The sequence below is a fragment of the Homalodisca vitripennis genome, chromosome 1 (assembly GCF_021130785.1).
Source record: "Homalodisca vitripennis isolate AUS2020 chromosome 1, UT_GWSS_2.1, whole genome shotgun sequence".
Lineage (NCBI taxonomy): Eukaryota > Metazoa > Arthropoda > Insecta > Hemiptera > Cicadellidae > Homalodisca > Homalodisca vitripennis.
In genome coordinates, this window is record NC_060207.1 from 91,316,356 (window position 1) to 91,343,558 (window position 27,203).

At 36.1% G+C, this 27,203-nt stretch overlaps 1 protein-coding gene and 1 pseudogene across 1 annotated transcript in view; one reads left to right on the top strand and one right to left on the bottom strand.

Moving 5' to 3' along the window:
* The first annotated feature begins 480 nt into the window (after positions 1–480).
* The window catches only part of LOC124366587 (UDP-N-acetylglucosamine--peptide N-acetylglucosaminyltransferase 110 kDa subunit), a 207,991-nt gene continuing 181,268 nt past the window's right edge, over positions 481–27,203 (top strand). Inside the window, exons 1-3 of the mRNA XM_046823185.1 lie at positions 481–986; positions 7,328–7,478; positions 10,125–10,368. Coding sequence (XP_046679141.1) covers positions 890–986; positions 7,328–7,478; positions 10,125–10,368 — 492 coding nt within the window. The 5' untranslated portion in view covers positions 481–889. The remainder of the gene's footprint in view (positions 987–7,327; positions 7,479–10,124; positions 10,369–27,203) is intronic.
* LOC124356540 lies at positions 4,957–5,590 on the bottom strand (annotated as a pseudogene).

The following is a 27,203-nucleotide window of genomic DNA, read 5'->3' on the forward strand; positions in this document are numbered from 1 at the left end:
CTGATTAGAAATCCTTAGTGAAGAATCTTCAAACTAATACCTTAATGTCAAAATACATATTCTGAATGTACGAAGCAGAACTCTGTAATAATTGATAATTCAGATTGCTTTATAATTTTTATGTACTCTGGACATAACTCTGTGTATATTTAAATTGAGAATAGGTACCTGTATAACAGCAGTTTGTCTACCGGATTAAAATTTTTTACAATTTTAGGCAAGTTCTTCTAAATATTTACAAAGCCAAACTCCATCTTTCCACTGTCACGTAATCTCTAACATAATGTACATATTCAACTGAACGGAATAGTGTAATACTTGGATGACTCTTTTTTGGATTTATTGGTTTTAGATTGTCTTCTCTTTGGAATGAAACTTATTTTTGACAAAATAAACTGTTCCGTTTTCGCCAGGTCTTGTTCTATGTTTGGTATTTCTCTCTTCTCTCTCCATACGAGATTCTCCTCCTTCCCCTGGCCATTTAATTCAATACTCTTTGCATAAGTTTGCGGATTTCTTGTGCTTGTCCAGCCAGCTTCTACTGCTCGTTTTTTTATTGAATTAAAATTAAAAGAAAAAGAAGTAGAAGAGAAGACAGGCTTTTTCTTCAGGTTTTGGTAACGATATATTACTGTACGTTACCTATAAAGTTAATTGTCTTTAAGTTGCTGTACAATTTTGTGAGCTCATAGCCATACTAAGTTGTTTGGTGTCTATTTTATTATGTGACAAGAGACAAGTATTTTAGAGTTTTGGGAGTGATTGCAGTGAGAAAGAAAAATAACACTAAACGAGACAAGTTACTCGGAAGCGTTCAAAGCATTGAAGGTCGGATATCGATAAACGTCGATTTTGTTAAAAATCTAATTGGTTTATAGTCCCTTTTTCGATGCAGGGACAAGTTCAACAACCATCACAAACTCAGTTATCAGGGACGAATAATGTTATTCTTAAAATGAATGATATTCAGCAGCTTTCTACAGTTGGTAAGTTATTTAATTTATATGTACTTTCCAAATTGGTTTTTCCACCTAATCGGTATCAGATGGAATACATTTAAGTCTATACAAGAAATTTAATTTTAGAAGTAGAATCTGACTAATCAATCTACTCTGGGCAACTTTAGCCTATTAAGACAATTTGGTATTTATTTACAATACCGTGACCATGAAAAATGGACTTTTTTTCATGGGTTGGGCATTTATAGCCAAGTATTATTATCACAGGTGCATATAAACTGGGGGGAAAGTATATTATTGTATTATATTGATGCCTTTCGGGCATTATTGCGTTAAAAATGGAAAATAACCGACAAAATTTTGTCGAACAACACTTGGAGGGTTAAGGATCAGGGGCATCACGTGATCTGGGATTCGACTTTTGCAAGCTCGAGTTAATTTTTTTTTCTAAAAGAGCAAGCAGTGCGCAGCACTGCGCAGCGGGCAGGCATTGTTGACAGAATTAACGTACTTGTCAGCATCATTTCAGTAAAATTGCCAGAGATACTGTCAAAAACAGAGTTTTCAAAAAATCGTAACTCCTTTGATTTTCGTTGCCGACGAATTTTTTCTTCACTATTGTTTTCAGGAAAAATTGTAGTTTTCAGGGAAAAAAAATGAACATACCTTTCCATGGTCACGGTATTGTAAATTGATACCGACAATTTTAGTTAGGTATAGGCTACAGTTTTTAAAGTGTAATTTATCCTATCTCACCTTTAAATAAAATTACTATCTGTGACTAGGCCTATTTAGCGTCTTTTTGGCTACAATATAGTAAATAAGTGGTCATCACCACAAAATTGTCAATCTTAATGATTAAATTTAAACTAACCAAACTAAAATGTCAAACCAAATTACATTAAATGTATTGTAGATTATAGTGTAGGCCTATTGTCTTCCTTCAGCTGTTTTTATATCCTAAAAAGTACAGTAATAACTTAATGATAAATAGAAAAACTGTTAGATTTATTAATTTAGATATGGTATCAATTTACAATAACGTGACCATGGAAAGGTATGTTCATTTTTTTTTCCTGAAAACTACAATTTTTCCTGAAAACAATAGTGAAGAAAAAATTCGTCGGCAACGAAAATCAAAGGAGTTACGATTTTTTGAAATCCTCTGAAAACCCTGTTTTTGACAGTACCTCTGGCAATTTTACTGAAATGATGACGTTAATCCTGTCAACGATGCCTGCCCGCTGCGCAGTGCTGCGCACTGCTTGCTCTTTTAGAAAAAAAATTAACTCGAGCTTGCAAAAGTCGAATCCCAGATCACGTGATGCCCCTGATCCTTAACCCTCCAAGTGTTGTTCGACAAAATTTTGTCGGTTATTTTCCATCTTTAATGCAATAATGCCCGAAAGGCATCAATATAATACAATGATATACTTTCCCCCCAGTTTATATGCACCTGTGATAATAATACTTGGCTATAAATGCCCAACCCATGAAAAAAAGTCCATTTTTCATGGTCACGGTAATTGTAAATAAATACCTTAGATGTGCCTAGGTAACATTTATTTTTTAATGTAAGAAAGCAATGCAATATTTAATTACGGTATCAATTTACAATAACGTGACCATGGAAAGGTATGTTCATTTTTTTCCCCTGAAAACTACAATTTTTCCTGAAAACAATAGTCAAGATAAAATTCGTCGGCAACGAAAATCAAAGGAGTTACGATTTTTAGAAATCCTCTGAAAACTCTGTTTTTGACAGTACCTCTGGCAATTTTACTGAAATGATGACGTTAATCCTGTCAACGATGCCTGACCGCTGCGCAGTGCTGCGCACTGCTTGCTCTTTTAGAAAGAAAATTAACTCGAGCTTGCAAAAGTCGAATCCCAGATCACGTGATGCCCCTGATCCTTAACCCTCCAAGTGTTGTTCGACAAAATTTTGTCGGTTATTTTCCATCCTTAACGCAATAATGCCCGAAAGGCATCAATATAATACAATAATATACTTTCCCCCCAGTTTATATGCACCTGTGATAATAATACTTGGCTATAAATGCCCAACCCATGAAAAAAGTCCATTTTTCATGGTCACGCTATTGTAAATAAATACCTTAATTACTTTTTTCTATTTTGTAAGATAAACATATATGATAGCTTGTGACAAATAACACATGTTCATCACCATTGTACTTGTGGCTATTACTCCAATAGGCTAATATACAAATGATTTTACTTTGTTTTAATTTTTCTAACAATTTTACTATATAGAGTTGATAACATTGAATTTTTAATTACTATACCTATATACTATAGGTAATTAGAATAATTTTGTATCAATATTTTATGTATTTATAATCGATAATTTGTTTCCCTGATTCGGTTGTGGTGGTAGCCTCTGAACCTTTATTTTAGTGTAGGATGTGTAAAAGAATAGCGTACATTTCTGCATGAATGCTTCACATCTTATTACCCCCTTAAAAAGGTTCCATTACGAACCAACCCAGAAATAATGTTCACAGTATTTACTACTGGACCTTTATTTGAGATTATTAATCAAGCGGTCTCATTTGCTATGATTTCTTTTTGTGTATTGCAACAAAATTTGCTTACTATGTCTTATTTGAGTCTCGAGTAAGGTATGGCACAGTTTTGTGAGGAAAATCCTCTCTCAGCAACATGCAGTATCTAATTGTTCTGAAAAGAAGGCTGTTAGGAACATGGCTGGTTAACAATATAATGAAAGCTGTAGACTCGCCTTTTGAGATTTTGAATTTTGATGGTAGTGTCCATTTTAATGTTCAAGGTTACCTGTGGGTTGTCAACCAGGATCTGCACAAAAACATAATATTTATTGATGACTATTATAGCCTACCAAACATGCTCATGTTATCAGCATTTCATCCCATAGCAAGCCCATATCTACACACATGCTATTCTGTGCCCAAGCACATGAGAGCAAGATTGGGGGGGGGGGGGGGCAGCAAAAGTTTAAATTTAAAATTTTATATGCATAATAAAATACTTTTAAAGAAGCATTATATTAATAATTGGCTGAGCTTTATTGAAGCCTAGGATAATGCTTGTGGGGTTGGAAGATTTTCATATCTAGGTCTGTCTTGTCTCTTTATTTGTTTTTTCTTTTATACTTAAAATTAGGTATAAAATGTAATTAATTCTAAAATATTTTAAACTTTTTTTACTTAGCCATAGTCTAGTTGTATCTTTAAACCAGACGTAGTCTAAACTGAAATCAGCATAGAATTTGAACTTGTATGTGTATATTGGATTTTATTTTTACACTATAAATTAGGTGTAGGCATACAATGGAATGACAGAGTAAGTTTATCATTTTATTACCAGTTTTTAATCATTATAGTAACATAATCAGAACAATTTTAAATCTCAAATTAAAATAAATGAACAGTGAAATAAATAATGTACAGTCAAGATTAAGATTAAGAAATAAAACAGTAAGTTTTAATATGTAGATCTAGACTTTCAATGGGTTCTTAGCCCTCTGAAGATAGTATCTCATAATACTGACAGAGAAGACAAGGGTGGTGCTACTGAAGGGGTGTGATGTGAGGTAGGAGGAGAAGGCACCGTTCCTGGAATGTTGGTTTTCCTCAGCTTATTGTATAGTCAATTCAAAGGACAACTCAATGTGGACAAATCACCATGGTTGCTCTGGCCTGGTGTAGTTGCCAAGGTAGAAGGAACAGCGATCAGCTGACCAGTACTTTTTTTACACAGTACTGGATTTCAGTTTCACCAAATATTTTGGTGTACTATTATATTTGTACACACTTACAACTACTTATTTTTAGCTCTGTAACAGCCACAAATAAGTTGTTAGAATATGATTCCACTTTTACTAAAGTAAGCATTTAATTTTTGTTTTATCTTCTGAACAAACTTAGGCTACTTAAATTTGGTCTCAATAAATTATTAATGAGATTTGAGTGAACATGAAATTAAGGTGGTTTTATTATTATGAATTGAATACTACTAATGAAATAAAATGGTTATTGTACTCCATAAACTTGATGCGCACGTCCTCCGGCTTGAAATCCAGGATCTTGGATTTAAAGACAGTCCCAGAGTCATAGACCATCTCCACCAGGAGACCGTACGAGAAGGTGGAGATGTTTAACATGTTGAGCAGCGTGACCTTGCTGGTACCCGAATTGTCTCCCTCTTTCAGGATATGCACTTTGTTAATGATTTCGATTGTCCTCTGGAGGTCTTGGTGGGATCGACAGGGCCTGGAAGAAAGAGGTCTTCTTTGGTCAGAGTCCGGTGTTCTACGCAAGGATGATGACAGGGCATGGAGCGATGGCACCATTCCTGGCCAGTGCTTTCATCTTGTTCTTCAGCAACTTGTCATGCACCTTGACTAGGTCCCCACAGTGAACGTAAACCCAACCTCGGATGGCCTTAAACATCACATTGTTCTTGCCTATGAGTACGACAGCAGTGCCTCGGAGACTCATTCGGATCTGTTGCATTTGCTTGGAGCCAACATTGTCTTGGCCCACGATGAAGCATTTTGGGTAGTCATCCAACAATTGAATCAACTTTGTGAAGTAGTTTGACTTCTAGTTAGCCTTGTTCCCCTTACCCATCTTGTGTTTGTAGGGATATCTCACTAGATAAGGTTAAGGACTCAACAGTAGCAGGGATGTAAATAAATATATGTTTATCATTGGATAATAACGTTTTTTGTGGTTTTGCAGACAGATAATTTATTTGTTTAATTTCCACTGTTATGTTTAAAGAGTACTCTAAGGGGTTGATGAGGGAAAATTATAAACAATACTTTAGTTAAAAATCATTCAGTGGAATTAGATATGGGAATTATGGACAAATTGAGGCTGGAGTACAGCAAAGGATGCTTAATGGGAGAAAAAAAATATGTTTTTAGCATACTGTTATGAAAAAATACATAACAAGTCAATCGGACCTGCCTAAACATAGAGTAATGAGCTTGTTACTTAGAGTTATATTAGTTCATTAGGTACTTTGGGATTATACCGACCACACCAGTGTGAAGAACACAAAAATATAAATTTATAGAAATAGACATGATAGAACGAAATGATGGCCGGAGGCACTCGCATTTTTGGTGGCGGAATGTGATCAAGAATAAAAACAAGTTTTGAGTGTTTTGTCAATAAAGAGTTTAGTTTTAGTTTGGTAATGTTTGTTTTTGTTGAATTTTTGTGTTTGGAGAAATGTAGAGGTAAAACACGGAAGTACAACAAAGCGACGAACCAGCTGAACGGGCGGCGAGACTCTGCAATCACGTTATCTACTAGACCGCTCGACTTTGACCTCTGTCTGAGGATGGGGAGGGGTTTGCGATAAGACAATTCCTGTTTTATATTGACGAAATATTGTTCTACGCTAATCTAGTAATCAGTAGAAGCAAAATGTCAAATAACGATTCATGTCTGGGTGTGGTCGGTATAATCCCAAAGTACCGTTCATTATGTGTATAAAAGTGATATATGTTTAGTAATCCAATAGAGTAGATAGAGTAAATGGTGATTAAAATTCCTTCAAATCAGAAAATGTTTTAACTGTACTTAAATTTGAAGTAATGTTATTGAAGTCATAAAGGTATAGTGCAGAGTATTCTGTGAGCTACACGTAGTGTATTTATCCTAGGCCTATAATAGACAAGTATAGTGAGCAGTTATCGAAAGAAAAGGGTATGCGTTACCAAATTTATGTTGGAAATAGGCTACTCCATCAAAATTTACACAGTCAAATTAATGCTTGAAACTTTGCCTGTATATCTCTGAAACCAACTTTGGTTATAAAAGGCAACTACTTCCAGCCCTTGTAATCTACTTTTGTTTAAAAAAATTCTAGTTCCATAGGTAACTTGTTTATCCTGATGAAGAAAATATATATACTTACATAAGACTGTGAAGCTTACTATGGTCGAAAAGCACCTACTTCCAGTAGAAGCGAGAAAATCCTTACTAAGTTCTTGCAATATTTTATGAGAGTCGGTGCAGCCATTCTTGAGATTAGGCTTTAGTAGCACATTTAGCAATTAATTTTTATTATGTAGTTAATTTAATATTTTGAAAGATAAAGTACTAATTCTAAGCAAATAAAGTGGTATGAAAATTAATTATTTGTTTAAAAGTAGTGGTTTTTATTAAAAGTATATTAAGTTAAAACATTGTTTCTAAAATTTGTAAGCACATCTTGTGAAAAATATGACATTTAAGATTTTTTTAGGATAGAAAGCTGTAATTAATATGGAATTTGAAACTTCTTGGTTTTTTTATATAGTGCAGACCACTTTATGTGCCTCTTGTATACTTATCACAATATGTTGTGTTCAGGTCTCCTTGAGCTGGCACATAGGGAGTACCAAGCGGGTGACTATGAGAATGCTGAACGACATTGCATGCAGTTGTGGAGACAGGAAACTAACAACACTGGAGTACTCCTTTTGCTGTCATCCATTCACTTCCAGTGCCGAAGGCTAGATAAGTAAGTCATACTGTGCCTCATTAATATTTTGCCCAATTGTCTTATTGAACTATATATAATAATTATTTATTTATAATAGAATAAATATGTATTACATTACTTAATCAGCTTGTCATGAATAGTTTGAATTCTAGTGTTATGCAGCTGGTGTCATATCTAGGTTTTCCAGTTCACACTGTGTCAAAAAATTGCTAACACAATTCAAAATATTTTGGGCTTGCTGTGGAGAGACATCTTCAGCCAACAAATGTTAGACGAAAACTCGGAAGATTCATTAATGCATTTCTGCAGGTGATTGAAGGGAACAGAGCTTTATTCAAACAAATTATGGTACTTTGGGATTATACCGACCACACCAGTATGAAGAACACAAAAATATAAATTTATAGAAACAAACATGATAGAACGAAAAAACAACTCTTTAATTACAAAATTACAAACTTACAAGCATTTTCAGGTATTGTGATCGGTATTGTTGTCGCTGTTATCTTATCTTTCTCGAGAATCCCGATTACGGCAGGCCGCGCGGCATCACATGATTTGCACGGTACATAATTGCCTTTCCATTACAATTCAATTTATATTTCTGATCAGACCCTCTAGAATTTGATATTTTACTGATAGGTACTATCTCGAGGGATGTTTTTCTTTCGTTGACATCAGCGCGGGGCATGCCGAAGCCCGCGCTGATGGCCGGAGGCACTCGCATTTTGGGTGGCGGAGTGTGATCAAGAATAAAAACAAGTTTTGAGTGTTTTTTCAATAAAGAGTTTAGTTCTAGTTTAGTAATGTTTGTTTTTATTGAATTTTTGTGTTTGGAGAAATGTAGAGGTAAAATACAGAAGTACAATTTCTCTGTTCTGTACTTAATGGCATTGTCATTTAAATATAAAAAAATATAAGATAAATATAAATAAATCATCCAATCATGTTTTCAGCTTTATTCTCCACCCCCTCCTCTCATGTGGAAGTACATTATGATTTCTTCCAAGGTTTGGTTACATAACATTATTTGTTGATTGAAAATTATTCAAATTGGCCGGTGACAAGTTAAGCTACCAGCCAATCATGTCTTCAACTTTATACTCCACCCTCTCACTTCACATGTGGAAGTGAATTACTGATTCTTCCAGTGTTCGTTAACTTTTTTATTGGTTGAAAATGGCTCTTCACAGCGAAACCAATTAGCAAATGCGTTATCAATAGTTTGATGTGATGTGGACTGGAAAACCTAAATGATAGTTTTGTAAAAAGTTGTACTTATTGATAGACCAAATATAGAGATTATTATTTTTTCCCTATGTGATTTATTATTAATATTACTTACAGGCCACAGTATGAAAATTAATATCATACAATGTGGAGTGAAAATGTTTTCAGAATTATTGCCTATGCTCAAGCTCACTGAAAGAGAAATTCCTCGCCTTCTTTCAGCAATACTGCCACTGATAATGCAAAACTATCTGCCATTTCTTTCAGTTACTGGTTTCAGAGAGTGTAAGTTGTTTATGACAAAGAGCTTTGTTTATTTGTAAAATTATGATATCTTGTCTCTTCTACACAGCAGCATGTCAGTATCAAAATTTGTATGGCGATATATCACATGGTATCACATATTTTTTGACTTAGTAACAATGCTGTTGTTACTGATGCAAACTACAAATTTTTATTGTTTTGACATATATTTTCAAAATTCATTGATAATTATTAATATTATAAATAAACACCCAGAAGTGCCAGGAATTATGGTTTGTTCGTAGTTTCAAAAATCCCAGAGGATTAGGCGACCCTAACACCTTGATGTGCACACACTATTAGTAGCACAGCTTATCATAACTGGTGTCACAGTTGTTTCAGTGACTACTCACATAGTAGGTCTTTGTCTACAAAAATGCAGTTTCTAATATTTTTATTTTAGAGTAATAGTTTTGAAATTTTAGAATTCTGCATTTTAATTTATAAAAATAGAGTCCAAACACAAAATGACCACCACATTTCTGATCTATCATTATCTACATTGCTTAATTATGACTATATTGTAAAGGTTGTCTGTTTAAATTCACCCAATGTATTTGTGTGTATAAAACTAATATTAAATCGATAATATTATAAATATTAAATAAATAAATCAATAGCTCATTATTAGACAAATACTATTGTACCATCATCAACCACACAACATAGCCATAGTGGGAAGATTTCCGACACTGCATTTAGAGGAAGGTGAACTAGAGCTAAACTCATTATTCATACAACCATTATCATTTTAATTTTTATAATTTTGTAATTGATTGGAAGTTTTTACAGATTTTTAATTGGACTGCTTTGACCTTAATAATTATTGTAACACATTATTTCTTACTTCATTGATAGGTCTATAAACCTGCAACATAGGTCTATAATAAGTCTTCAGTTGATTATTTGGCACTTTTATTCCTAAAATATATCAGGAGTGTCACATGCATTTTGTCTTTGAGCTCTATATTCATAAAATAAAATGAATATTTATTATGATATATTAGGGTCGCCTAGTCCTTGTGGGGCTCTCAAGACCCACAAACTGTAGGTTTTATTTTGTGGTACAAACAACCCTCTGTTTTGGTAGCTTATTCAAGTCGTCACTAATGTTCTGTTATATTCAATTAGGTCTGCACACTTCAGCACACTGGCCATCAAGCAGAATCCGTTGTTGGCAGAGGCTTATAGCAACCTAGGCAATGTGTACAAGGAGCGAGGCCAACTGCAAGAAGCTCTGGATAACTACCGACATGCAGTGCGGTTGAAACCAGATTTCATTGATGGTTACATCAATTTGGCGGCAGCGCTGGTGGCGGCAGGCGACATGGAGCAGGCGGTGACTGCGTATGTCACAGCGTTGCAGTACAACCCGGTTAGTGTCATGGTTCTTGTCTATTACTTCTGCATGTGGTACCTCTCTTTTACCATAATTGAAAATCTAATTTCATGCAATTAAGTTTTAATTCCTTATCAACGATGTCATCACATATGGAACTAGTCATTTGCACATTCTGTTTATCAGGATGTTATATTTTCTATGCATATTTAAATTATTAATTAAAACCAACATTTTCATAAATATTTAACCCTTTGAGTACCACAGCGTCGCTAACTTTTACGGTATGAAAAATGCGTAAAGTGCCGGCATTGCTAATTTTAACGTTTCGTTAATACTTTATATAGTACAAGGTTATTTGGGCCAAATAACCAGATATTGTATTCAATAGGTTCCAAACTGTCAATAAATACGAGTTTTATGTTGTTTCCCTATCTTTGATTTGTGAAACATATGTTGTTTGGGTACTTTTCAGGAAGCCACTATTTTTGGATGAGTGTTTCTTATTCAGGATAAAATAAATTACAGTATTAAAAATAATAGACTTTCTTTAACCTATATGGAAATTTACAAATTTTTACGATAATCAATGAAAACTAAGAACAACGTTTTATCATTCGAAAGTGACAGGTGATTCGTGTGTCTAGACCTACTTGAATTGGGTCGCTTGTGTGTGTCTATTTGCAGGCGATTTGGCGATAGTAAGTATAACTCATTGAGTATTTTTTTATTTATTATGGAAGAAGGAAAGTATTATGAAGTTTATGTTGGTTCCCGATAAGGAAAACTCATCCATTAATAGTGTGCAGCAATAATACTGAAGTACCTATGCGATGATTTTGTCTTCTAGTCACAACGTAGCGGATGAATACAATGTTGCGTAATGGCCATTCTTGTTGTTTATGTGCGGATAACCAAGCATTTGAGTAAATATACAAACTAAAATAGTAACTTATTCATTTTTTACCGTATTTCTTCATAAAAGTAATGTAGTGATTTGAGTTGTGCCCAAGTGAAAAACATGAGTTTTTAGTGTAAATGTAATAGGGTTATTTTGGTTTTTACAAAGTTGCTAATACCCATACAAAAGAAATTAAGCAAGTATTTGTCTCAACATTTAGTAATCATATTTATTTGTGTTGTCTGGATGTTTTCTTTGAGGTATTGGGAAAACTACACTATTGCAATGTAATTTCTAAACTTTGACAAATGAAGTACAATTTATAAAATGTCGGTACCGCACAAAATTTTATTTATACATATAAAACCATGTTTGTTTTTATTGTCGAATCATATATTACACATGGGTTTTATTTCGAATTGTGTGCCCTTTATTATGGTATGAAGAAAAAAAACTTAAAAATACTGTGTACACTCAAATTAGGTCAAACTTAACTTTTTATAAAAAAGTAAAAAGTATTTGTTGTAAAAACTGAAATATATATTTCTATAAAGCAAATGTTTGTAACAATATGTCTCATATTATTCCCTTAATTAGACAAAAAACAACACCAAAAGTATTAAAATCTTTTTGAAAGTTGTTTTACCACAGCCTTTTCTCAAAAGCTTACAAATATGATAACAATTATAGCCCGGCACTTTATGCACATGACTTGGGAAAATGCAGGTGGCACTCAAAGGGTTGAATGTGGAAAAGATTAAAACAATATTTCTAATAAAATAAACTTATCAACATATAAAAATTTATAATTATTAAATTAACTCTTTGAATCCCATGTTTATTATCCATAATAACCCCTTTTGGCCCGGAATTTTTCCACAAAGTAGTAGTTTTTAGCATTAAAACGATTTAACTCTTATTTTTCTTCTAATACTGTTTTTGTTAATTTTTGGTAAAGGTTATCTAACAGATTAACCCTTTGGAGATCAGTCTATATTACAAGAAGTAAACCAGAAATACCAAGCTATTTTATGGGATTTGCAGAGCTTTGGGAAAATGGGTATATTTTAGAAACTACAAATCATATCCTTTACCTTGTTTTAATATGCTACCATATTATAGAATATAATATTTTTGTATTGTAAAATGGGCTACTAGAATGTACGTCATTTACTTGCAAAAAATTATTAGTATGAATTTTTAATACTTATAATAAGTATTGTAAATTTGAACTTAGAGTAAATAAATTCAAAATCAAGTTAAAAAATCATCTTCTATCTATAAGCAACAACTAAAAAGGCTTACGCATTTAAGTAGCATTGAAGGAAAGAAGGATAGTCTACTTACCATATTCATAGGATATTAGGTAAATTGTATCACACGAACACAAAATAATAAAGCCACAATTGGGGAAACATTAACACACCAGGGTTTTCTCACAACACTAGGTAGACAAGAGTAAGGACAGATTTTACACTCAAACATAACACAATTGATTTATTTCAACACGGTAAACAAACATGTATAAACACTCAAAAATACTCTATAACATAGAATAACATAAAACATCTTTCAACATAAATTAAACAACGGAATAGGCAACATAAAACAACAACCAGCAAGCAATCTAATTCTGTCAGTCAACAAAACAAGTTCAATCGTCATCACGATCAAGAAAGACTGCAAGTGAGTTGCAGTACCAACCTCTCTCACGCACAAAACGAAAATCCCCAACGCACAAGCACTGTAAAAACACGCCAATACCACAATCATCAAACATGAACCATCCAATTAAAATAACACACACGCACACATACACAGTTTTAACTGTTTAAAATATCTATATCTTTCCTTAATTTAAGTAAATATGTATGTTCCAATCATAAATATTCAATTACTGTTATATAAATGTTAAAATGTAAGCAATAGGTAAAAATAAAATATTATGTAATTTAAATTTAGATTTTCCCCTCAAATAGCTAAGCTAGAGGGGATAAATTGTAATAAAACTGCATGATCTCTATTATGTTTTCTGAATAAACGTTTTTGAATTTGAAAAAAAAAAAAAAAAAAAAAAAAAAATATAGATTCAAACCTCTCCTGGCCAGTGATAAAACATGTTGAGGCATAAAGCCATATTTATTTTAACAGTGAATAATGGCTATATACAACTACAAAAAGTATGACTCAAAAGAAAATTCACTGTCAGGAATATTATGTGTTTATATACATTTTGAACAAAATCCTAAATACGTTTTTTCAACAATGGATGGTTATTTTCTCTAAATGTTCAGGTAATACCACTGTCCGGTTCTAAGTGTTAACATATCACATCAAACACAAGTTATGTTTACTTTGTAAAATCAATATGTCATATGTAGACTTAACAAAACAGTTTCTGTGTTCATGCAAATGAAAGTGGAGGTTGTCAGTAGGCTATTAGAAGATGTTTCCATATAAACAACATATATTTGAGTAATACACTCAATAGAGTGTACACACTCTCTAGACACTATTCTATAAAAACACAACTAGAACACATATAACATGTTTTAATGTATATATCTTGAATATTCACTTTAGCGATTCAATAGTGTAACCTACCATCGGTTACCTGGTCGTGAGACCTAAACAGGGTGCACATTTTATGATAGTGGCAATAAAATTGGACTCATGTGAACTAAACCCAATATTTTCTAGATAGCCTACTCTTAGTAGTCAGTACAATGAAAAAACAAATTATTTACAAAATAAAAATATGAATTTGCATTAAATTTAGCACACTTGATATGTATAACGTATCCCATGCAATCCTATTTCACACTTCTGGCAAGCTTTTTTAAAATTGTTTCATCTTGCCACCACTTTTTAAGCTCTTTTTGCTCCAAACAGCACAACATCTTTCCTTATTTATAGGCAATTTGAAAATCCCTTCTCCTTTTTGAATTGTTTTTTCTCCTTCCCCAATGTGAACTACATTTGTTTTTCTTTCGATACAAAATAGGTTAACTTCTTCAATGACAGACATCATATGAGGTGTGTCCAAAAAGTATCCAACCTTGACGTCTGGCATGAACTGACGTTACTTGGCGGCAACGGCAATCTGGTCCCCTTCAAAGTACTCCCCTCCACAAGCCACTACCTTATTCCAACGCTCCTCCCACTTCCAGAAACACTCCTTAAATTCATTTTGCGGAATGGCTAACAGGTTCTTTGTAGCATTTTGTTTCATTTGTTCAACATCGTCAAATCTTTTTCTTTTCAAAGGAATTTTTAATTTCGGAAATAGCCAGAAGTCACAAGGAGCTATGTCAGGACTGTAGGGAGGCTGTCATATTTGGTTGATGTCCTGTTTGACCAACAAACGCTGGATAAGATTTTTGGAATGAGCTGGCGCATTGTAGTGGTGCAGGATCCAGTCACGGCTTGTCTACAGTCCAGGTTGTTTCCTTCACACTGCATCTCGTAGCCGCCTTAGGACCTCAAGATAATACTCCTTATTCACTGTCTGGCCTCTTTGAGCATATTCGTGATGAACAACGCCGTCCTGGTAAAAACATTGTCAGCATTGCTTCGACATTGTCTTTCTTTTTTCGGCCGTTGCTCTTCACGAGTTTTCCACTGTGAAGATTGAGCCTTTATTTCAGGGTCGTAGCCATAATCATCACCAGTAATAACTTTTTTAAATAGCCCTGGGTCACTTTTGATCAAATCCAGATTGTCTTGTGTGATTTCAAGTCGACAGTTCTTTTGGTCTTCTGTCAGCAGCCGAGGAACAAATTTTGCCGAAACACGGTTAATTTTTAAATCTTCGTGTAAAATGTTGCAAACTTTTGATATTCCTAAATCTTCTTCCAGCTCTCGGACAGTCAATTGACGGTTTTCATTAATTGCTGCACGAACACGTTCAACATTTTCAGCGTTTCTGGCCGTTGTAAGCCTACCAGATCGGTCATCACTCTCCACTGATATGCGGGCATTCTTAAACCACCTAAACGCCCATAGACACGTCACCATAAACTTTCCTTATCATAGTAATCATCTCTGATGCTGAATGGCCAAGTTTTTGGCAAAATTTAATTCAAATGCGCTGCTCAACACGTTCAGTCATATTGAAATGCGGCTCACACACACGGCAGTAGGGTACGGAACAAAGCGCTGTGACTCACTGAGTGACTGGATCGTATTCAATGCCTAATATGGGAAGGAGTAGACTCGCTCCTCCCCTCCAATAACCGGTTCGAACTGGTCGGTTACGCAGCTGTCGTCTACTGGTCGGCGGTCAGATACTTTTTGGACACACCTCGTATTCTTTTAGTGATATTATTAATCTTAGTGTTACATTAGACATGGATTTACAGTAACCAAGTAAGTTTCTGCACAAGTGAGTAATTGTATGTTGGAGAATTACATACTTAAATGCACTTATACTGGGATCCACTTCACATAGACTGTAGTCAGTCAGCTATTTTATATTAATTTTCTATTTTGTATTTGTTCTTGTAGAGATGGTGTTGACTAGTTTTTTCCAAGCAGTGCCTTTCCTCTTATGGTCATAGTCAGGGTGTTGCTTTGTCTGAACAATAAACCAGAGCCTTAGTATAGGTGATATTACAGTTATGGAGTTGTTAAAGAAGGTTTACGGTGTCATCGATGAAGAGCTGTGAATATTTATTGCTAGTCATTATTGGAATACTTTCTGGAATGGAACACGTAACTTTAGACGTGACTTTGGGTTTAATAAAATTTACAACACTAAGAATCGAAATTTACAACACTAAGTATCAAGCATCAGTACAAACAAGTCCAAGATGGCTAACCAATTATGGCTATGATTACATTAACATGTAAAGGGCTTATTAAGATAAAAACAACTTTATCCGTCAGTTTATTGAGTTCTATTTATATTATATAAGACTTTGGTGTAGCATGTTCAGTGAATGTGTAATTCAATGAAAATTAATAGTTATCAAGATGTTTATTTCTTTGATCTTTGTGGTATTGCCTTTGAGAGTTTTTCTTACCAAATCAAACTTATCTATCTATAAGCACATCTAGGATGATCATGGGGGATCCCACTACCTGGAGACTGGAATACTTCTCATAATGTACTTCTATGTCTATACATTTCAGTGAAGCAGGGTCCTCCACCAGAAATATTTTGAAAATGAATTCTCAAAACAAGTGTCACAACATTTTTGTAAACACATTATTCTTCTGTTATGCTCTACAAAAACAGCTATAAGTTGAGTTGTAGTTTGTAAATATTTTTGTTTTATTTTTATCAGTAGTTATAAAGTAAACTATGAAAACAAATATACATAGTTTATTTTTATATGTTTCTCACACACATTCGTGAAAGAGTGGTCCAACTACAACGCACAATATTAATTGTAAATAAAACAAAAAGTTTTCAGAGAGTTATCTTAATATTTTTTGTTATGATCAAAGAATCAATGACAATTATATGAGAAACAAAACATCAGCCAAATGCTCACCACATGGCATACCTTTATCCGATGGTTGATATTTTTAATGTCTGAGACATAATTAGGGCTCAATGTCATTAATGTGCCGAACTATCTCATTCTTTAGCTCTTGAATTGTGCTTGGCTTATTGGCATACACTTTTTCTTTTAAATATCCCCAAAGAAAGAAGTCCAACAGTGGCTAATCACATGATCAATGCCAATTAACATCGCCACAAAGTGAGATAACACAGCATTTGATTTTCTCTTGCAAATGAGCCATTGTGTTGTAGGTTGTGTGGCAAGTGGTACCATACCGCTTTGGTTACCAATTCTGAAAAATGAACTAAAAAGAAAACCAAAAGTATCAAACAGATTAGATATTTGTAATAAACCATTGTGAGTCACAGTATGGTTTTAAGAAGTTTATCTAGCATGAGCCAATAATAAAAAAGGCCCACTCTTGTTCCCTTCCTTTTTTTTCCACCATCTTATTTCTGCCGTGACGATTGCCAATTGCCTCTGGTCAGTCGTAGGTGGTTAGTCGGAGAGTGCAGACCTTTTCTGACCTGTATTCTGTAGTTCAGTTTTAATAGTGTTGTGTTTAGTTTTTTTATTAAGTGCATGTTTTAGAGTTAGTGAAGTTGACACACAACATGCTAGTTATGATTCCAGCCATACATTTGTCACAACGCTCTTGGTATGATTTGTTTATTCTAACGCAGTTTGTAATTATGTGTTAGGTTAGTTATTTACCTGTGTAAGAGATCAGATTGCAGATCTAGAAACGTAATGTTACTGATTTTTTTGTATCACTGATATCACTGTATCACTATGATAGCAAATTTTCGGAAAATCCTGTTTCTTCACAATCCTTCCATCGTCAAAAACAAACTTCAAACAAAGAACATGAAGTATTTAATTTTTAATTACAATAAATTATTTTAATTTGACTATCTATTTTCTTAAACTGAAACAATTTTATATTTGCATAGCTTTATTAACCATTTTGTTTCGGTTGTTCTTGTTTTATTTTTGTCTATTAGACTATTTTCTTGATATATGGTTGCAACATTGTTTAGTATTATTAATTGTATTGTTATTTTTGTAGTTACTACGCTTAAACTACATGCATTTAAAAGTATTGATAACAGAAATACAAAAGAGTCGGCCACCTTGTAATTGTTAGCATAAACTAGGAATTTAGTTAAATAATAAGTATATGTAAATAGTGCGGCCAAATTTACACTTGAGCAGAGTGGTAGAGTAAGTATTACAGTATATTTTTGGAATGGCTAGTTCAAGAAACTCGCTCGAACCTACCTCGCTCCCCCATACTTCTCGCTATACCAAATGTGGGCTCCCTACAGTACAAAAGATACAATCAAGAATCCAAAATTTAGTGTTGAGATACACTACAAATTTTTAAAGACCAAGATTGTGTAACTCCAGCATCAGTATCTGGGTAAAAGTTGAACTATTATTCTGTTTGAATTCCATTAAATTAATTGCTTCTTCAATTAATTAAGCAGGTTTACCTTTTCCAGATTGGAAGGATATTCCTCTTCTTCTGCCTAGAGGTACTAAAAAGAACACAAAATTAGGATAATTTACACTCACTGGGCATCGCCTTACTCTAGCCATCTCAAAAGTGTGTACATATACGTCTTTTTCGGTTGTTCTAATCATTTTTAGCAGATTTAAGAATCTGATGTTATGTGTGACATTTCCTCTATAGAAATATAGTATTGCTCTGTAAAGACAAAAAAATGACACTTTAGTTATTAGGTAATTATTAATAACTTTTATTATTTTACGCTTTACTTTTCAATATCTCTTACGATTTCAATAAGGCGCCCATTACTATTTAAAAAAAAAAGAATAGTTATATCTTAATATATATTCATCATAAAGATAAACACACTGTGGGAGTGAGTGGGCTTCCTGTAGAAGTCAATCGTTCAGTTCTTGACTAAATTTAATTTTAGGGTTTTCATTTAACTATTGTAGGCCTCACTTAAGCACTCTGTTTTGTTCATTACTATAATTATTGATCGTTTGTCAGCTTGCAGAATCCCAGCTTCTTAGGTTTGGGCAGATTATATGTTTTTGTTTGGCTATTCAGGAAGCTGGGATACATTATTGACTGCATTATAAAATTAATGTTATTTAAATTGGGTGGTCTAAAGGTACTTGAAGGGAAGTCCCAGTTTGAAGCTGGTCCAAATTTGGCTAGGTTCGAGTCAGGTTGTTCTTTATTCATGAAAGTGTCAGGTTTCTCAACTCATTTAATTAAAATTTTTAATGTCTATTATTTTCTGAATAGTTCTCATGCTTACATCACCTAAGGACTCAATATATGAAAACATATTTATTGCCAAGCAGGTATACAGGTCCTACAGTTATTTCAATTTTACACAATACATTTTGTATAAATTATTTAATATATTTCACCATAGTATCAATTATTGTATTAATTTATTGTTATTACTTAGATTATTGCCCTTCTTTGTTTGCTGGAAAGAAATCAATTGGTCTTTGTAGAAAGCCGACATCTCGTAAACATAATATGTTGTTTTTTTTTCTTTTTTTTGTAACAGAGGGCCAGGTTTCCTAGGCCTGGTAATTGCCTCTCAGCCATCCGGCTTATTGTGCACCCTCTCCCAGGTTTAAGCTGTATCAAATCCCAGGCCTTTACAAAACCATGAGATCTTCTGAACAATGCTTTCCTGTTCCAACCCCTCTTCCGTATGCATAAGAACACCTAGGGGTCTTGAGCGTTTGCTCTGTAACGCCGGACATTCAAATATGACGTGCTTGGCTGTTTCGTCAGCCTCGCCACATTTCCTGCACAGTGTTTCCTGAACTGGAATACCTATTTTGTTCAGGTGACTTCGGAATATCCAATGACCTGTAATAAAACCAGTCACCTTTCGGATCTCCGTTCTACTCATTCTAAGGGCATCTGCTGCAATGTTCCTTGATGGTCCCTTGAGCATCCGCTTTGCTTGTACATTCCCCTCAGTATTTCTCCAATGTTGTAGGTGTTTATTAACCATCCACTTGGTAACTGATCTACGTGCTAAGTTATATGAGACCCCACACGTTGGTTCCGGACCGGTAATAGGATAGTTGGCTCCCAAGTTAGCGCAACTGTCTGTCCCTTCGTTACCTGTGATTCCTCTATGTCCAGGCACCCAAGTTAGAATAACTTTATTGGTTTTTGCCAGCAATTTCATGACCTTATGGCATTCCCAGACTGTCTTCGAATTACAGTCGTGGTTGGCCAAGGCCTGCAGAGCAGCCCTGCTGTCCGAGTTAATGTAGATGGCCTTTGTAGCCCCTTTCCACATTAACTCTTGCACATTCTGCAAGGGCTGTAACTTCAGCCTGAAAGACAGTTGCCAGTTTACCTAGGCTAAAGCTTAAGTTAACCCTAGGTCTGGCTCCCCAGACCCCTGCCCCAGTACCCTTCAGAGTCTTTGACCCGTCCGTGTACCAGGTTAGAGCCTTCTTCATGTAGTCAGGCTCACCTTTTGACCATTCCTTCCTTTCAACAATGTTGACTTGAAATGGTTTTTCCCCGTCCATAACCTTTGCCATTCTGTCAGACATCATTTCTAGAATATCCAGTTTGAGAATGTCAACGATCTTGGAGTGCTTACTAGCATGGTGATGATGCCAGTTCCCATTGCACTTCAGTCTGTAGGCAGCCATCCTAGCCTCTCCTATGACGAATATGTCTAGGGGTGGGAGGTTTAGCACTACTTCCATAGCAGCGGTTGGTGTTCCTCTCATGGCGCCCATTGTCCCCAAGCATGCCAACCGCTGTACCTTTGACAGGTTTTTTGCGGCAGTCACCTGTTGGACTTTTGGCCACCATACCACTGAGCCATACACCATCATTGGTCTGATGACTCTGGTGTACAGCCAATGTGACATGTCGGGTCTAAGCCCCCATGTGCATCCTACCGCACGTCTCACCATCATCGATGTAGTCTGAGATCGGCTGATTATGTATTCCAGATGACTATTCCAGGTGAGTTTATCATCTAGTTTGACTCCTAGATATTTGAACTCCCTGCTTATCTGTATCTGGCCTCCACATAAGACTGGCTGTGTGATTTCCAGTTTCCTTCTACTTGTAAATGGTATCATGATGGTCTTCGAAGGATTCACTGCAAGTCCTTCTTCGTCACATCATCACTCCACAATGGCCAGTGCTCTCTGCATCATCTCCAGAAACGTAACCATATGCTTGCCTCTTATGAGTATGACAACATCATCTGCATAGCCTTGAGCATACATACCCTGTTCATTCAGAGTCCAGAGTAAGTCATCCACAACTAGGTTCCACAGGCTTGGTGATAATACACCTCCTTGTGGACATCCTCGCTGCGTTTTGACCTCTCTTGTGGCTCCGCACAGAGATGCCTGTGCTCTTCTGCTCTTAAGCATGTTATTTATCCATCTAACAACAGTTTTCTCTGTACCCCTGGATGTAAGCTTAAGACACTATAGAGTGAGTACTCGTATTATCAAAAGCTCCTTCTATATCCAGGAATACTGCTAAAGCTATTTCCTTTTATTGAATAGCTTGCTCAATCTTGCCAACCAGACAGTGTAGGGCTGTTTCACAAGATTTACCTTTCTGATAGGCATGTTGATTTGGATGTAAGGGACGGTTGATGAGGACTGTGTCCCTTAAATGCCTATCCAGAACCTTCTCCATGGTCTTGACGAAGAAGGATGTTAGGCTTATTGGTCTATAAGCCTTTGCAACCTCATAGGAGGGTTTACCTGGCTTTGGGATAAATATAACCCTAGAGGTCCTCCAGGATGAGGGTATGACTCCTGTCGCTAGACTAGTTCTAAACAGTTGTAGAAGCAGAGGTATCACCAAGTCCCCACTTTCCTGCAGTAAAGCAGGAAAAATGCCATCGGTACCTGGTGATTTGAACGGCTTAAAAGACTCCAGGGCCCGTTTTATCCCTAAGTAGTTGATAACAGTCTTTGCACAGTTCCAGTCCTCCTTAGACGAGCTATCTCTAGGTTCTCGCCGCCATTCACTAACAACTGTTTCACTGGTTTGAAAAGATCCTGGGAAGTGTGTATTCAGTAAACACTGAAGAGTCTCCTCAGGATCCTTGGTGTGAGTCCCATCTTCCCTAAGTATAGTACCCACCACATTTATGGGGCTTCGAGCTAGGACTTTTTGGAGTTTTGCACAGTCAGGTGCCTTATCAATACTCTGACCGAATTCTCTCCACGAGTTTCTCTTAGCTCTTCTCACCTCTTTATTGTACTCTGTTAAGGCAGCAGAGTACCTATCCCAGTTCCCTGCACGTTTGCATGTATTATATGCTCTGCGAAGGTTTTTCCTCAAGGTTTCCAGCCCCTGGTTCCACCAACATGCTTTTTTCCTTGAGTTTTTTTCCATCTCGGGGCAGGTACGATTCCATTTGTGGTACGATTCTTTCATGGCGTTTTGCAAAGAGTTCGCCATGTCCTCAACCCCTTGCCCCTGATACCCATTTTCCCTTACTAGATCGCTTTTTAGCTCTGCATTGAAAGCTACCCAATCTGTTTTCTTTGGGTTTCTATAGGTCTCATTTATTTTGTACGACCTCATGTCAAAGGAGATATACCTATGTATGATCTGAAGCAGATGCTTCATCTAGTACACTCCAGTTTACAGTTTAAAACTTTAGTTGCAATATAGTTGCTAGTCAGAGTTATATCTAAGACCTCTTTTCTTACCCCTGTACCTCTTCTTTGTACAAAAGTTGGTTTACTGCCTTGATTCATAATAACTAAGTTAGATTCAACTATGAAATTCAAGAGGCACTCACCCCGATTGTTGATGTTGCTGCTCCCCCAAGCGGTGTGGTGGGCATTCGCATCACAACCAACAATCAGGTGCCTCCGTGTAAGGGTTCCGAACTCGACAATGCGCCTCATCTCCGCAGTTGGCGGTGGTTCTGGAGAATCGTATGGGAGGTAAACCGCTGCAAACAGGACTCTGATGTTGCCATCACCTGTCTGCAAGTGAACCTCTGTCACGGCTGTGTCTCTAGAACACATTTGTGCCATTTTTAGTGATTTGATTTTGTTACTGACATATATACATGCTCTAGGGTTGTTACTGCCAGAATCGTATATCAAATTAGCTTTAGCGGTGCTCATCCCCATCACATGGCTGCCAACGGTCCATGGTTCTTGGATCAGGACCACGTCTATGTCGTCAGCCAGGATCTTCTGGCAGAGTGTTGCCGTAGCTGCTCTGCTGTGGTGTAGGTTTATATGGAGCACCGCTGTCATCCCTATTGGTCGTTACCTCTCTGCAGCTTGAAGGTGATCATGTCGCTGCCCAAAAATGGGCGCATCGCCAGAGTCTTCAGCTTCTTCAGGGAGTCTTCGTCCACACGAAGGACCAGGAATTCGCCGTTGGTGCTAGATTTCCCTCCAACAGCAGTCCGTTGATCCGTGTCAAGGTCATTTTGGTTTTTGAGGGCTTCGAACAGCTCTTGCTTGCTGTCCACCTCGATGTCCTTAGGGATAAAAGTTGACACTTTGAAAATCTTTACCAGGCTTTTAGCTGGGGCCATTTTCAGCTGAACTCCTTCAAAAGGACTCAGCTCCTGGACCTGCTTCTCCAGTTTCTGTGTTTACACAGCCGACCACTATCGCTCCACCTTCAACATGACAGCTGGACATCCTAACGTTTTTGATCTTAAAGGCGCGTTTGCCCAGCACTTTCTTCAGGTTGTTGGCTTCTTCCATCGATAGTTTCACTTCTGGGTGTTCGAGCCGGACTATAGCCAGCTTCTCCACAGAGATCTTTTTGGCATATGTTTCGGGTGTCTTCTTAGTGACACCTCCATCATGCCCCTTCCTTCTTTTCTCCCCTCCCTTTGCTTGCTCTTCAGGTGTCAGCTGCGATCGCAGCCTCTTCCCACCTGCATAGCTTGGGGTTTGTTGTTTTTGGGCTGGTACGGAATGAGTTTTCCCTTGCTCTGAGGCCCCGACAACAACCAAGTTCCCTTTTGAGGAACCGGCTTCGTTGTGTGTTTTATCAGAGCTCGGTTTTTCTCTTCCCACCTCTTCTGCCTTTCTTTCCGGGGGATTATCGGCTCACCTCTAGCGACAGCCTCTTCAATCCTCCGCTTTCGTAGCTCGCCTCTCGAGAGCCGCTTCTTTTTTGGCTCTTCCGCCCGAACTTCGCCTTCTGACAAGAGAAGTCTGTCTTCCTCCATTGGGGTTATCTCAGACACTCTTAATTGCTCAATCGGTAGCTCTTCTGGTTGAGTTTCGCTTACTTCTTGAGTTTCAGTTTTTTTTTTGTTTTCCATTCTCCATTCTGTTCCCACGAGAACCGGGTGTTTGCAGTCCATCTTCCCAGTGACCCGATTAGGAAGATAAGGGTAATTACGACTGGGTGTCCCCTGGTTCCCAGAAGGCTCCGTTGAAGACACTGAATATACCCCCAGTGCCACAAGACTCTCAGCACGGGTCGCATAACACCTTAGTCTGGGGTTGTTGGTGAAGTAGGGGTAGGAACATCAGGAAAGGAAGGGATAGGTAACTACTCTCAATTTCAGGGCCAAACCAAGAGGGGTGAAAGGTTTTCTACCCTTGTCACTGGAATAGTGACAAGGGAAGGTGGCTTCCTCCCCTTGCCCTGCCACTCCCTTAGAAGTTGCAGCACACGACGAGGATGGTACATCACCCACGATCCCATCTGGGACAGTGGCTGATGCCGATGAGGATGCCAGTCCCCCACGGGATTAGGATGTTGTTGGTTCTGAGTGTTTTTAGTTATGGATCTGGTTGTTTTTGTGGAATAATATAACTATTGACCTACCTATTTGAAAGAAAAGCAACTGTATGTTTTTATTTAAAACTATTATAAAAATTAGTTTTGAACATAAATATTAGAATCATTAAATTATATATTTTTGGAATCAGTAAAACATTTAAAATAAGTTATATGTTACAGTCTTGGAGTAAAACACTGTTAAAGATTTTCACAGCAGAATATTTAGAGTGTTACTTTTATATATTTTTGCCTTGAAATTATTTTTATTATTTTTTTGGAAACAACGTAACTGCTTATTCCAAGGATAACAGTTATCACTACCTGATGACAACTTCTTTTGTTAGTACATCACAGACAGGAAAACACAGCAATTTAAATGTGCAAGATGTGTTACAAGAGAATATCTGAAGATTTAAAGGATATAATGTTGCAAGAAATATGACACAAGTAGCCAAATTTGTTGCAGTAAATGTCACAAAAAACTGTTTTTTTTTAAGAAATATTTCAAAGACAATTTACAAGTATTGTATGAGTTTTTTGTACAAATTAGTTCAATAAAATTTTTAATCAGTTGAGTGGAAGAATGCAGTATTACTTCTTTTTTTTCACCAAATAAAATAACATGCTATTTTATATGTCAATATCTTTAACACAAACCTGTTCAGTAAAGTCATTCTACATATCACATCGATAATGTTCTATATTTCAGTTTTAGTTAATCGGCTGAAAATGTACAAACTGTACCATAGTATCAATACTCTTTAATTACGAGTTCTGTCATAATGTCATAATGCAGCCAATGAAAATGGCTTCGAGCTGATTTTAAATTTCACTATTAGACGAGTTGCTAACCACAGGTGTCAGACCTGTTTTTAAAAATGAAATTTCTGTCATATCATGTGTAGCTATATCATTTGAGACAGTGACCAATGTCAATTGTTTTAAAAATTCCACTATCAAATTTACAGTTGGGGTTGGACATTTGTTCTATTTCTTGAATTCCAAAAGATTAGGAGTCCAGTCCTATGAAATTATTTAGAATTTTTGTGAGAAAGCTACAATAACAACTCTAAAAACTTGCAGCTAATGTCTCATAGTATAATTAAATACTTAATTAAGTAATACTTAAATTACATGATCTTAACTACTAAGAAAAGTGTTAGGACTTTTTATCATAACAGCACTTGCTGAAAATTTCTTACAAACCATTTAATTCCCAGTTTGAGACGCCATTTTGTTACAATGTAGTGGACGTTCAAACATGAAAAAATCACAACTCCTTTATTTATGAATATATTGAAAAACTAGCAGTTGCCCGCGGCTTCACACGCAATTTCCAGTTGAAAAACAGTACACTATATTCACGTATTCTTTTTCTATCACATTCTAAACATTGCTGAGATAATTGATAGTCGTTCCTTCGTGAGCCTCTTGGGCGCATTATGAAGGTATGTACCATATTTCCTGCCTCTATCTTTCGTGGTTTTTGCTAGGTGTTGATAAGTTATTCAGAACAATTAACAAAAAACCAGCTCAGAAATCTAATAAGTCACCACCTTGTACAGCTAAACTTAAAGCACCCAATGAAACATACCAGGACTTTTTCGACAAGTATATTGAGCACTATAAGGCAACACAAGAACTTACCACTACTAACGAAAAGTCTCTATCACCCCATCTGACGACAGTAACTGAAAATACAAGCCAAAAAAACAACCACCATTTTTTAGACCAAACCCAACAGAAAAAGATCAAATTCAAAAACAGGTATATTATAAACTCAAATCTAAAACAAACCTAAGTAACCTAAAAATACTACACCAAAACATCCGTGGACTAGACAAAAAATTAGACAGACTTAACCACCTTCTTAATGACATTGACCCCAATATACTAGTGCTTACTGAACATGGCCTGAAAAAAATAGAAATAGAGAATACAAAAATTGAAGGGTACTTTCTCATAGCAGAATACTGCAGAGAAAATCATAAGCTTGGTGGTGTTGCCATATATGCCAAAGAAACCCTCAAAAACTGCACAACAGCAACTGACATATCCCACCTCTGCCAAGAATTTAACTGTGAAGCAGCCATGGCAGTAATTGAATCCATGGGTAAATACATACACATTCTTGGGGTATATCGATCTCCCAAAGAGAATGTACGAGCCGGTGTAAATGCCTTATCCAACATCTTAGAATATACTCAAGCACACAGTAAATCAATCATGCTTGCTGGAGACATAAACATCGACAGGATGAAAACAACCCTAGACAACACTATCCTAGAAGATGAACTACACACCCATAACATCCGAAGACTGCCACTTCCTGCAACACGTATCACACATAGCACTGCCACCTCAATTGACTTCATATGCACAAACATAATCGAGGACAACATTGGCACAGCCATACTTGAAACTGGACTTTCTGACCATACTGCTCAAATTATAAAAATATATGACTGGAGAGTAAACATCCCTCCACAGATCATTCTCAAGAGAAACTTTTGTTATTCTAATACAGACCAGATAAAATCTCTCGTAATGAATAAAAACTGGAATGCTGTCTATATGGCCCCAGATGCAGAGCAAGCATACAACATCTTTCATAGAACTCTCCAAGCAACGCTAGACATTGCCTGTCCTACTAAAAAATGTAGTCAAAAACACAAAAGGAAAC